Source organism: Dasypus novemcinctus, chromosome 21 (genome assembly GCF_030445035.2).
Source record: "Dasypus novemcinctus isolate mDasNov1 chromosome 21, mDasNov1.1.hap2, whole genome shotgun sequence".
NCBI classification, from domain to species: Eukaryota; Metazoa; Chordata; class Mammalia; order Cingulata; family Dasypodidae; genus Dasypus; species Dasypus novemcinctus.
This window is the reverse complement of record NC_080693.1, coordinates 77,497,027-77,510,438: the sequence shown is the minus strand read 5'-3', so window position 1 is coordinate 77,510,438 and position 13,412 is coordinate 77,497,027. Positions and strand designations below refer to the sequence as shown.

General features: G+C 46.5%; 1 protein-coding gene across 2 annotated transcripts; it reads right to left on the bottom strand.

The window, feature by feature from the left end:
* Positions 1 to 5,125: 5,125 nt before the first annotated feature.
* SSTR2 (somatostatin receptor 2) lies at positions 5,126 to 12,868 on the bottom strand. 2 transcript variants are annotated; one of them, XM_004447473.5, is made up of 2 exons: positions 12,670 to 12,868; positions 5,126 to 8,152 (listed from the first exon to the last, which is right to left on the bottom strand). In XM_004447473.5, exon 2 carries the CDS (start codon positions 8,058 to 8,060, stop codon positions 6,951 to 6,953), a length of 1,110 nt encoding a protein of 369 aa, XP_004447530.2. In that variant the 5' UTR covers positions 8,061 to 8,152; positions 12,670 to 12,868; the 3' UTR covers positions 5,126 to 6,950. The 2 variants fall into 2 exon arrangements, with proteins under 2 accessions (XP_004447530.2, XP_004447531.2); XM_004447474.5 differs by lacking the exon at positions 12,670 to 12,868 and adding an exon at positions 9,328 to 9,410.
* Between the last annotated feature and the right edge of the window lie 544 nt (positions 12,869 to 13,412).

The window sequence follows — 13,412 nt, the reverse complement described above, 5'->3', positions numbered from 1 at the left end:
TAATGTTTTATGTTCAGCCTAGTTAAGTCTTGCTTACTATTTTTTTTCACATTATCTTTTTTTTTTTAAAGATACATAAATCACATAAAATTGGTTACTATTTAGCTGTTTGTAAGCAAGGCTCAGTTATAGCCTGAGATCTAAAGGAGAAAGCTAGGTCATCTGCCTATGTTCAAGCACAGTTAGGAGAAGGGACGGAGAGTTCTTGAAAGTGGCAGAGAGGGTAGAGGTGTAAAAGCTTGTCTGTGAGATGTTAGTCTCAGTTCTAATGGTCTGCAGAATTGGCTAAGGGCAGCTACAAAAGCTTTCCAACTGTAAGTAGAATAGAGTCCCTGGTACCTACTTTCTAGATGAACTGAGAGAGAGAGAGAGAGAGAGAGAGAGAGACTCTGCCTGTGGAATTTCTCCAGAAATTCACATTGTAGAAGCAAAACAAACACTTAGGTAAAGGCTTATCTTAAAGATTTGTTTGATAGAACATTTGATAGAACATTTAATAGGAAATTTGGTGTTTTTTAATCTGGCAAAAATGTGGATGAGACAAAAATGTGGATAAGCCATTATTTATAAGCTTAAATGCTTGATTCTCAAGCTTTGGGATTCTTATGATCAGACAAGCTTGGAAAAAACTAATTAGACCTTCCCAACTATATATGGAAACTTTTGATGATTTTCTTGCCTTCTTTCTTCAACACGGCCAAAATTCATTTCTGCCTTCCACTGTAATGTTACTGTCTTGATTGAGTAGTCACATGTAGAGTTTAAGAACATGTATTTAGAGCTTCCTTTCTATTTCAATGACCATACTGTATATTTTTGCCAGCATAGCACTCCTTTCATTTGGGGCTGAAGGTTTTAGCAATCAACAAATCTGCTGTTACTGAGAGGAGATTACATTTGTGTAAGTAAATAGACTCCAGTTCATGCCAACTCTGGAAGCCCCCATCAACCAAGTCCTGTTTTTCTCTTTGCACACCATTTCATTACCCAGTGTCCTTCTCCTTGTGTCTTCTTTGTCCCAAGCTATATGAACCCCACTGAATTTTCAACTCTGTGCCAATATTACCCATCTCTGTGTTCCTGAAGCACAGATTCAACAAAGGTCACAATGTCATCTTGTCTCTCCTTATACCTTTTTCTCACTAAATAACCCAGGTTTAATCAACTTTTAACTATCCATTCTAATGGAAGGTAAGATTGACTTATATAATCCAAAGGATCAGACACCCTAAAATCAATGTATTCCTTTTTATTCCTTCCTGGCACTCAGCCAATTTCTCTTCATATTTATCTGTTGAGTTGAGGCAAATATTATATTTCTTAATTAAAATTAGATTAACATTCAAATAAAAATTTTTATTCCATCTTTTTGAATAAAAGTTAACTACCAGGAGCAAGTCATCCCTGCAATAGATTTTTTTTTTTAAAGATTTATTTTTTATTCATTTCTCTCCCCTTCCTCCCCACCCCCCAGTTGTCTGCTCTCTGTGTCCATTCGCTGTGTGTTCTTCTGTGACCGCTTCTATCCTTATCAGTGGCACCAGGAATCTGTTTCTTTTTGTTGCATCATCTGGTTGTGTCAGCTCTGCATGTGTGCAGCACCATTCCTGGGCAAGCCACACTTTCTTTCTCACTGGGCGGCTTTCCTTATGGGGCACACTCCTTGCTCATGGGGCTCCCCTACGCACGGGACACCCCTGCGTGGCACAGCATTCCTTGCGTGCATCAGCGCTGCGCATGGGCCAGCTCCACATGGGTCAAGGAGGCCCAGGGTTTGAACCGCGGACCTCCCATGTGGTAGGCAATTGGGCCAAGTCCGCTTCCCTGCAATAGATATTTTTAAAAGCAGAGAATCCCTCCCTTTAAGGTAGAATTGTGTCTACTTATTTTGGAGGGAATTATAGCATTGATGTTAATGGTTCTGTCTTTTAGCCTTAGAATGCCCATTCTGCCTGTGAGTACCCGCCGCATATCTGGCTATGTGTTTTGAGTCTTTATTTATTTATTTATTTATTTATTTTTTTTAATTGACTTTGTAATAATATTACATTAAAAATATATATGTGAGGTCCCATTCAACCCCACCCCCCCACCCCCCTCTCCCCCCCCCCAACAACACTCGTTCCCATCATCATGACACATCCATTGGATTTGGTAAGTACATCTTTGGGCACCTCTGCACCTCATAGACAATGGTTCACATCATGGCCCATACTCTCCTCCATTCCATCCAGTGGGCCCTGTGAGGATTTACAATGTCCGGTGATTACCTCTGAAGCACCATCCAGGGCAGCTCCATGTCCCAAAGACGCCTCCACCTCTCATCTCTTCCTGCCTTTCCCCATACCCATCGTCCACCATGTCCACTTTTCCCAATCCAATGCCACCTCTTCTATGTGGACATTGGATTGGTTGTGTCCATTGCACCTCTATGTCAAGAGGAGGCTCAGATTCCACATGGATGCTGGATGCAATCCTCCCATTTTCAGTTGTAATCACTCTAGGCTCCATGGTGTGGTGGTTGTCCTTCTTCAGCTCCATCTTAGCTGAGTGTGGTAAGTCCAATAGATCAGATTGTAGGTGCTGGAGTCTGTTGAGGCTCAGGACCTGGCTATCACATTGTCAGTCCAGAGATTCAAATCCCCTAAATATATCTTAAACCCCAACATTAACTGCACCTCCAGCACATTAGCATGAAAGTCTTATGAAGGGAGATCCCATCTGAGTCCAGATTCATCACACATAAACACCATTTCCAAAGAGGGGCAATCTGCCCTGGTAGTTAACCCCATCGGCCATGACCATAACTCCCATGGGTCTCTTTAGCCCTCAAAGGAACCAATATCTGGGGGTTGTATCTGCTTTATCTGTCTCTCTGACTCTGCTCAGTTGTGCATGAGGGCAATCCTTCTGCCAGCCTCCAGACTCTTTTTTAGAAACTCGTAGCCATATAAACTCATTTCTCCTTTTCATTTCCCCCTTACTTTAGGTCAAACAGCATTTTAAAGTCATGGTATTTTATGTAGACATGGATATTCTGCTGATCCGCATTGAACCTTCCGTATAAGGTCATTTTCCAGTTGCATCATCAGTTGGTAGTTGATAGTGGTCCCTCGTTGCCAGGGAGGCTCATCCCCGGGTGTCATGTCCCACGCTGGGGGGAAGGCATTGCATTTACATGCTGAGTTTGGTTTCGAGACTGGCCACATTTGAGTAACATGAAGGCTGACAGGAGGAAATTCCCAGGCACAATGTTGCTCTAGGCCTTGTTCTTATTTTAGGTTTATCAGCTCACAAGCATAGTCATTAGCATCAGGGGCTCACTGTTGAACCCTCACTCCCTCCCGGCCCCCGCCACTGTACCTGGGAGACTGTTGCTGCTCCCCTAGGGACCACGACAGAGCACCACTGGCCAGGAACCCAGTACCCCCCCTGCTGTGGTTTTTAATTGTTGCCACTATGAGTATATCCAAACATTACCATGCACCCTGGACATATGTTCTGTACAGCTCCCTGTCAGCCATATATCACCTGTCATTGGTATCCCATACCAGTATCCCTCCATTGCCATTGTTGAAACACTCTGTGATCCAGAACTCCCCGAAATTTGAAGCCCAATATAATGTCATGGTCCCTTACTAGGGAATGGCATATAGCGATGGGTTTAAAGGATAGATAAAGAACTTGGATAAAGTTAGATAAAGAACTTAGATAAAGAATGTTGACTTGAAAAAATTCCACATCCTATCTTTTTCTTTCTTTTTTTTTTTTTTTCCCCCCCTAATTATTCAGCTTTTCTTCACAGGAGTCCTAGACCACAGCAATGTATATATATAATATACAGCACTCCCACACATCCACCAGAAAACCTTTTCCCTTCCACAGTGATACTCTTACGCCCTATTCATATCATATTTACTTAAAGTGATGTACAGAGTCTGAGACATTAGCTTTCTAACAAGGTAACATCTGTGCTTACATTATGGTGCATACTTTAGGATACACAGTTCTTTACATTTTTAGTTATCCTATGTTTTACATTATGGTTTACATTATCAGTCTGTCATCTCCTATATGTTATGGTGTAATATTACATGTTTTATATCCATCCTTGTGTACTCTCAAGAAACTCCTCTCTTACCCCCCATTTACTTTGGTTCCACACATTTAACGTCCATTTTCCCTTCCACCTTGGTGCCCACAGTGACAGCCAACCTCCGTTTCCTGAGGAGCCACTTCCAGAGATAGATGGAATAGTGTTCAGGGCCTAACTTGCTCAACTGCCCCAATGCCCTGGGAGCCACCCTTTCTCTCGAGGGATACAGTTCCCTCTATTTGATGGCATTAGTCCTCCCCAGGATGTGGGTCCACCCCCACTCTCACTACTTGGGTTTCTACCCCATGGTGTCACCCACTCTGGCAGAATGAGCATTTAGACATTCCCCAGGAGCCCGTCCTGCATCAGACCCTCCCCTCCGAGCATTCTAAACAGGTAACCCTCTTTATTATATTTTGATATGATTTTCTCGGCATTTTACTCTCCACCAACACCTGACCCTCTCCTGTGTTCGTATGCTACCCCTCCCTCCCCCCACTTTTGGGCAACGTTACCCATCTGTCCCTCCCCAGCCACCCTCAAACCCGCAAAGCCCCAACCAAAGGCAACCCCTTGCCCCCCTTTTATCTCTTCTTTGTGTTCATACTTACCACCATCTGTTTTGAGTCTTTAGATGGCTGCTTTCTGCCTGGCCTCCTTGGAGGCAATTTCTCTGGTTGTAGGACCACTATGGAATTACTCTGTCTTGAAATTATTTCTACCATTTTTTGTATCCTGAGAATCACATTCTTAAGTAAAACTCAGCCTTTATTAAAAGACTCTTGAATATCTCATATTCTAATAATGGAAAGATTGGGGTTAAAGCATCTCCTTACAAATATTTGCTTATTTTTCTTTCTTTTTTTTTTTTATTTAAAGTGTGTGGTGTAAGGAGTCACTTTCTATGAGTTGTGGCTGCTAGGAAGCCCTGAGCTAAACTTGCAGATGACCTTTTGTAATGGTGTGGAGTTGCACTTTTATGTTTATGTAATAATTGTCCCTGTAGCTTCATCTTATAATTATACCGCGTTACTTTTTCACAGATTTATTTCTCTCTCATCAATCGTATAGAACATATTTTTCTAAGCCACTGCAAATACTTTTGAGAATGAGGTGGTGTGAATTATATAGGCAGACAGAATAAATGCAACACGTGAACGACAGCCACAGGGGGCGCTCTTAGTCATTCTGACCTTCGACCAGCCCTGCTTAGGGAGCCAGAAAAAGAAAGCTCATTTTAAAATATGGTAAAGCCTATATATGAGACCCAAGGGCACTGTCTCAGCATCTAAAAGCAAGAGATGATGGCAACCTTACAAACCAAGTGTGTACTTCTTACTACTCTGGGAACTGTGATAAGCCAATGAAATGGGCCTCATCTCTCCTTGTATCGCCTGTAGACGGGCCCATCCACAGCTTCAGGGACAAAAAGTGCAAGTGGTGGTGTTAAGTGTCTGCCTATGGCCATTGTCGAGGAACACCTGGGGCAGCCGGTGGCATTGGGCATGGCATGTAATGTGTATCCAGTGGGTGAGGAAGGTGTCACGGTGATACCCATGAGGGATGGGCCTCCCGCCTGCACTACCCCCCGCCCCCCACACATCCCTGTATAGTTCTTGACTGGTGCACGTGTTTATGTTTAATGAATAATGTCCTCAGGTCTTTAGTATGCACTGTGATTTTCTTATGACCAGCTCTATATAAAGCACTTAAAAAAAAAAAGCCCTCTGAGGGACTGTTGAATTACATTTCCATTTTCTTTCATTAGAAAGCCACGTCTGGCATTAACATTTTTTTAATGGTTTCTCATAAAGGTATAATTTTGTTTCATTCTTATTCATTTATTTTCACAGTGGGGAGAACAGAACTGCTTCCCCACAAAAAACAGAGTCCATTTTTTGCCTGTCATGTTAGTGATTCCCCCTGCTACGGCTCCCTAAGAAAAACTGAAGCAATTTGAGGTGAAAAAAAAAAAAGGCAATTTTATGACAAAGCAGGCTTTGTCTTGATAAATATAATTATCAATGACCACACCATTTAAGTCTTTTTTGGGTAAATGAATAATCCTTTGATTATATCTGAGAAGAGGAAACACATGAATTTATGACCTGGACCTTTAGGTAGCTTCTCCCTCTCCCTTCTTACCTTGACCTAACTTGCCTGAAATTAACCAAGCACATATCCAGAGGCAAAGCCAGGTTTTGTGTGGCCTGAAGCTTATACAATTAAGGGCGCCCTCTTTAAGAAAAAGAACACCAAAATATCTTACTTTCACCATTTTTTAAAAAACAATTGACGATTTGAACTCTCTGCCAGGGCTCCTCCTGGGCCTGGGAACGGCTCATGCAAGAAAGCCCTTAAGCTTAAATTTTATTGGCTTCATGTAAGTTCATTTCTGCAGGTACCATAACGTAATAAATGTTCATCTATACCATGCACACTTCAATTTGCTACTTGTGCACATGACCACAGAAAATGTGGGTAATGACTGTATGGGGATTAGATAGGAATATACAAGTATAAAAGTAAGAACACAAGATTAAATACTGAGTTTTAAGCACACATACACAGATACACTTTTTCTATTTTTGTTGCGCACCAGCCTTCTAAAAATCATACCGAGGCATGATCTCTTCTCTGTCTGCCTACATACAAGTGTTTACTTTAAGGGGCAGGTAATATATTATCATTCGCTCAGACAAGCTGAATCAAACACTGTTCTCTGAATTGGACTCATGCTGAGCAATTCCCTATTCTAGAAGCTAGGTGTGATGGGTGGGTAGGGGGAAAGAAGAGGGTGGGGGTGGGACACATTGCCAATAGGCAGAGCTTGGCATTTTTTTCTTTGGACAGCTTAGATACTAGTCTGGAGGTCTCCATTGAGGAGGGTCCTCTGGGTCTCCGTGGTCTCATTCAGCCGAGATTTGTCCTGCTTACTGTCACTCCGTTCCCCGTCATCTGTGCCGCTCACCTTGACCAAGCAGAGGACGTTCTGGAAGCTCTTCTTGAAATTGTCAGATAAGAAGGCATATAGGATGGGGTTGGCACAGCTATTAGCATAGGTGAGGACCACCACAAAGTCAAACATGCCTTTAAGGACAGGGGTAGGATTGATGACCACAGAGACCGAATAGACATTGAATATGTAGAAGGGGAGCCAGCAGACTATGAAGACAGCCACCACAATGGACACCATCCGGGTGACCTTCTTCTCAGACTTTTTCCTCTTGGTGGAACCCACCCGGATGCCAGAGTTCTTCACCTTCATGATGATGAACAGGTAGCAAAGACAAATGATGGTGAGGGGTACCAGGAACCCCAAGATGAAGGCATAGATAATGAACCCCGTGTACCATGCTCCAGATTCATCCGGCCAGTTGATGGTGCAGCTGCTTCTCCCCGACTGGTTGCTCTGAAGCCCAGCATATATCATGATGGGCAAGATGACCAGCAGAGAGACTCCCCACACAGCCATGTTGATGATCTTGGCTGTCCGGGGTCTCCTCCACTTGGCTGACTTGATGGGGTGGACCACAGCCAGGTATCGGTCGATGCTCATGACTGTCAAGCAGAAGATGCTGGTGAACTGATTGATGCCATCCACAGTCATGACTACTCGGCAAATGGCCTTGCCAAAGGGCCAGTGGACCAGAGCCACCTGCATGGCCAAGAAGGGCAGACCCAGCATGAAGAGCTCATCCGCTATGGCCAGGTTGAGGATGTAAATGTTGGTGATGGTCTTCATCTTTGCATAGCGGAGGATGACATAAATGACAAGTGTGTTGCCAGACAACCCAATGATGCAGACCACAAAATATATGAATGTGAGGACTGCATTGCTGGTCTGGTCATAGTGTGGCTGTGTGTGGTTTGAGCTGTTGGCTGCTGCCACTGAGCCACTGAGGTCAACTGGTGAGGACTGCCATGTTTGGTTCCCATTGAGTAGCTCGTATGCTATATCCATGGCTGTTTTAAAGTCTTAGGCTAGCTTCCACCAGCCCAAAGAGCTTATTCACACCTTAATGGACTCTCAAGGCAAAGGAGTCACTGTGACATCTGGAAGGGAAAAAGGAAGATTGGCCCATCAGTCATAGACTACTTAAGCTCTCATCAGCTTTCCACATTTATAGTTTACCCCCCAGACATCCTCTTAAATTGAAAAACATTTTCCCCATCAACATTAGGACTATGGGCCCATTGTCAACACTCATTATCAGTATGCAGGCTTTTGAGTTGTTTTTCCAGTAGCAGGGAAAGTTTGGGTTAAGCTATGACAGTTTATCTTGTCATCTTTGGTGACACACATGTGGGAGATGGCTATGGCTGCAAAAAAATGTACTTGGATCTCTTAAGAAGTTGACTGGTCCAGACTGTGAAAAGGCAAAGCTTGAGAAGCTTAGCTCCTGGCTTCATAGGGATCTGTCACTGACATCATGAGGAAATCTTTGCATACTCACTGCCTGCTTTGGAGTCTTTCCATTCTGAAAACTCCATAGCAGAAAAAACCCAAACTTTAGAGGTAGAATAAACCTGGAGTCTACCACTGAGCCTAAGTGACAATGTGCAGGAAATGTAACTGCTCTGACCCTCGTTTGCTGAATTGGGTGTGTCATGAAGGTTAAATGATGGAATGTTTGTGAAAATGCCTATTCTTGTGCTGGACTTATAACTGGCATTTGATTAATGTCCTTTGCCCCTCTTTTTTCCCCCTCTACATCTCATATCTCTAGTTTATTGGAATCTTCTTACATAGTAAACCAATTTATAATCTTAAGTATTAAAAATAAGTCTGGTTTGCTTACATCTCTAAAACATATGCTTTAGTTTACTTTTTGTTTCTTCAGGGTTTTGTCTCCTCTGTTTTTATTTCTCTAAGACCCAATTCTTGACCTCCACATGCTATGGAGAACCTGTTCTTCAAAACTCCGAGAGGCATGCTGTTCTAAAGTGCTTGTCTTCTGACTTCCCAGAGAACTGTCCTGTGACTCCCCAATAAATGACCAAAACAGGGGCCAGGCTTGAGGGAAGCAGGCTTATTCACAGAAGTGACCAGAAGTTTCCAAACACTGATGTAGTTCATTCACACTCATTATCCCCTGGACCTTCCCAACCATACAATGAGGTAGTAATAATTATTCCCCTTTTACAGATGAAGAAACTGAGGCTCCCAAACATTCATATGTAATTGGTGGAGCTGGGATTTGAACACTGGACACATGAATCCAAGTTACCTGCACTTTTCACAGCATCACATCAGTTTTGCTCAGTGGATTGGAAAACTAGCCACTCGTGATCGGGCTTTGATTTGTGTTACCTTCATGCCAAGAAAAAAAAACAGTAACACTATTGACTTAAGATGTAAAACAATAGCTCATTACACAATTAAATCATTTATCTTCAGTCATTCAAAAACATCACTGAGGGGCACCGGGTACCAGGCACCAGGGATACAGCCATGAACAAGACCTGGCCCTCTAGGAGGTTACAGTTTAGTCCGGGAAAGAGGCAAAGAAGTCAAATCCTAATATGGGGTGTGAAGTGTATTAACAAAGGACTTAAGAATGCCTTCCTCTCCGGGGGATTCAGAGGCGGCTTTATAAAAGGAATTTTTGAGCTGTGTCTTGAGTATATAAGAGTGAATAAAGAGGGCGGGAGGGTATTCCAGGAAGAGGGAAGATGTGTGTGTGTGGTGTGTCCAGCATATAGTGGGAACCACCCACTTAGCTGACCCATTTCACCTGAACAGGGTACATTTTCCCAGTGCCTGAGTGATAAAACAAATGTGGCATATCCACTCATAATGGCATATTACTCTGGCTTAAAAAGGAATGAAGTTTTCATACTTGCTGCTACATGGATGAAACTTGAAGACATCATGTTGAGTAAAATAAGCCAGACACCAAAGTACAGATATTGTATGATTTCACTTAAGTGCAATAACTAGAATATGTAAATTCATAGTCAGCAGAGTACAAGGTATGGGGCAGGGGTGGGGGTGGGAAGGAGGAGTAGGGAGTTAATATATAATGGGAGTAAGCTTTTTGTTTGGGGTGATGGAAAAATTTTGGTAATGGGTGGTGGTGATGGTAGCACATTGTGAATGCGACTAATGCCATGGACTTGTATGCATGGGAGTGGTTGAGATGGGAAATTTTGTGTTGTGTAAATGTTACCACAATATGAAAGACAGAGAGAAATGAAAGAGACAATGGCAATTAAATGCAATACATGACCCTGGACTGGCTCAAATACTGGAGGAGAAAATGTCCAAAAGGACATTGTTGTGACGACTGAAAAAAAACTAGAAAAAGGTCGTATGCCTTATATCGATATTAAATTCCTTGGACTTGATAACTGTACTTAATGTTGTTACATACATGAATATCCTTGTCCTTAGGAAATATACATTGGGAAGTATTAAGTGCTAAAGAAGCCTGATGCATGAAACTTACTCCCAAATGTTCAGAAAATGATAGAATGATATAACAAATGTGGCAAAACGTTAAAAGTTGGTAACTCTAGGTATCTGCGTAGGGATATATTAGAGTTCTCTGTTGTTTTTGTATTATTTTTACAACTTTCCTGTAAGTTTGAAATTATCTAAAAATATATATATATATATATATACATCTATATATATATATATTTTAAAGTACTTTGGATTTCAGGTCTGCCTTGGGCAAAAAGTTGAAACTGGCAGCTACTGAAAATGGAAGCTGTGAAGAGAGAGATGTTGTATACCTGGTTCAACCTGGGTTGTTTCCACTATCATTTCTAGCCTTCTTACCAGTTACATGAATTCTGCAGAGACAGAATCCGGTTTCAGCTGCCTGCTTTGGGGTCTCCTTCAATTGCTGGCAATGCCAGGGTCCAGTCTAGGTCAAGACCCCTGTGTCTGAGTAAGAGGGAAGAGAGCTGGGCTGCAGAAGCCCTGCCTAGGGCCTTTGGAATAGGGACAAGGACTGGGCAGGGCTTGGGCGGAGGGTTCAGTCCTGCTTTCCAGCCCTAACCCCTGTCTCCGCCTGGGTCTCACTCAGTAAGGCAATTCCATGGGGGTCGTTTTCCTCTGAGATAAGCTGAGAAGGAGCATCTCCACTGCTGAGAAGCGGCAATGGACAGGGTTCAGGGCCGTGGTGAAGGTGCTGGAGGTGGGAAGCTGGGGACCAGCTGGATGTGGGAAGCCTCTTCCCAGGAAGAAATGAGCTTAAATCACTGTCAGGCTTATTTCTTTAACAAAGACATCAGCTGCCTAGGATCACTGGGTGACTTCTGCTCCATTCCTGCCCAAAGAAAGCGGAGTCCAGCACCAGGCAGTCAATACTTGTTGAATTGTGGCTAAATTAAACGCACAGCTTCGGTTTTCCTCTTGCTTTTGAGATGCTGGAAATGGCTGAGACGGAGCGTCTGTTACTAGATTCTAGAAATGAGTGTGGGGATGCGAAACCGCGGTCCCAAACCCTAACGAGCCTCAGTCCTTTCTTCCTCCGCAGCAGCTTTCCCTCCTTCAGCTCCCACCCCCGCCAGCCTCGGGACCTGCTAAACCCCACTCCGTCTCGGATCGCTAAGAGTGCGAGCCCCGCCGGCAGGGGAGGCGACAACCCCGTGCCGGCCACCGCGGCACTAGAGCGTCCAGGGAAACCCCCGAGCGGTGCTGGCCGAAGGGGGTGGGGGCGAGTCTCCAGACGGCCGAGCTGGTGACTGGGTTGGCGCAGACAATCCTCCCCTTGCCATCCAACTTGCTGACCCTCAGCCCCAAGGGCTTTCGAGAGGATTTCCTTCCATTTCCAAGGGGACGAAGGGAGAGTGAAAACTGTCGCACCAGCATGCCCAGTCCCTAAACGCGAAGGCCAGGGCGCCAGGGACCGCCAGGAGCTGGCGATGGCCGTGTGGGGGCTTGGCGGGCGGCTGCGCCACTCAGAGACGCCGTTGTTCCGAACCCAGGCAAACTGTCCTTTCCACCCGGGGGGCCCAGACCCTAGACTGTTACGGGCCCATCTCCCTGGCTGGCGAACAACAGGGAAGAAGCCCCTCTTTCCTCCGCTCCGCGTCCGCCCTCTGCCCCTCGCAGGCTCGGATCTTGGGGCGTCCTCCCGCAGGAGCCCCGAGTGGCCCCTGCCACGTCCCCCGCCCGACCCGAGCTCCTAGCGTCTGAGCTCCGTTTTGCAGGCGGCGGGGAAAGAAGTTGTCTTCGTCGCAGCTACAGCCTGGACATTGGGCCCGGGCCCGGGGACGGGGCAAGGGGTCTAGCAAGGCACACAGGCTTGCAGCTGTGCGGACGCGTCGGTTCCAGTTCACACGACCCACAGCCCTCGCTCGCGCCCAATGCTCGCGGTCGTCCGCTGCCATCAAAATCACCGCCAAACGACACAAAGGCGGAGAACCACGCACATGGGCGAGCGGACCCACACTCACGTCTGACACTCAGGCACACGATGGACGTACCCCGATGTAGTCCAGATGCGCACGGGCGCCCCAGTGCGCTTCTCGCTCCACCATCCGGTCCAGCTCTCTCGTTCTTTCGCACGCACACCTACACACATGCGGGCGCGCGCGCGCACCTCCTCCCCCCTTACCTTTGCTTTTCCGCAGCAATCCTCTGGCCCGGCTTGCCGGCACCCACCACCCAGCCAGGCGCCGGAGCGCGCAGCAGCTCGGTCCCCGGCGCTCCCGGCTCCGCGGTCCCCGGGCGCCGGCAGCTGCTCGCCCCGCCGGGAGACCCCACGCCGCCGCCTGGGCTCCCGGCGCGGGTGGCTGCACCGCACGGACTAGCCCAGCCCGCCCGGGGCCCCGCGGCACATTTCCCCACGTCCCACCTCCCTCCCACCCCCGTTACGTCACGACGGCCTGGCTCCGCCCGCGCGGTCCTGGAGGAGCAGCGGGGTGAGCCGAGTGGATTATCTGGCCAGTGGCCTCAGGCACAACTCGCAGGCACCCGGGGGGCGGGGGCGTGAAGGGTTAAGCGACTTTGATCTCTCCGGGACTCGTTGCAAGGCCACGCGCTGCTTTCCCTCCGATTTCAAAGTCGATTCGGTTTCACTCAACAGATTGCAGGCCGCTGAGTGGCGGCACGTGGGGCCCACGACTCGCTCAGGGACCTCTGTGATTCTCTCGCTGAACAAGTTTGGGGGACTCCGGGGGGCGCAGGGTCAGGGTATGGGTACAGGAAGAAGGTTCAGGGGCGAGCGCTTCTGTAAGCAGTGGCCCGGGGTCCGCGCAGTGTGAGCCTGCGGGCCGAGCGTCCGCGGGGCCGCTCAGGCCAGCTCCCGCCGCGGGGTGCCCTCCCCCCACGTGCCGAGGGAGCAAAGGGGAACAGGCG

Bases quoted from the DNA above. Each gene is read 5' to 3' on its own strand.
- SSTR2 (XM_004447473.5), bottom strand. From the start codon at position 8,060: ATGGATATAGCATACGAGCTACTCAATGGGAACCAAACATGGCAGTCC.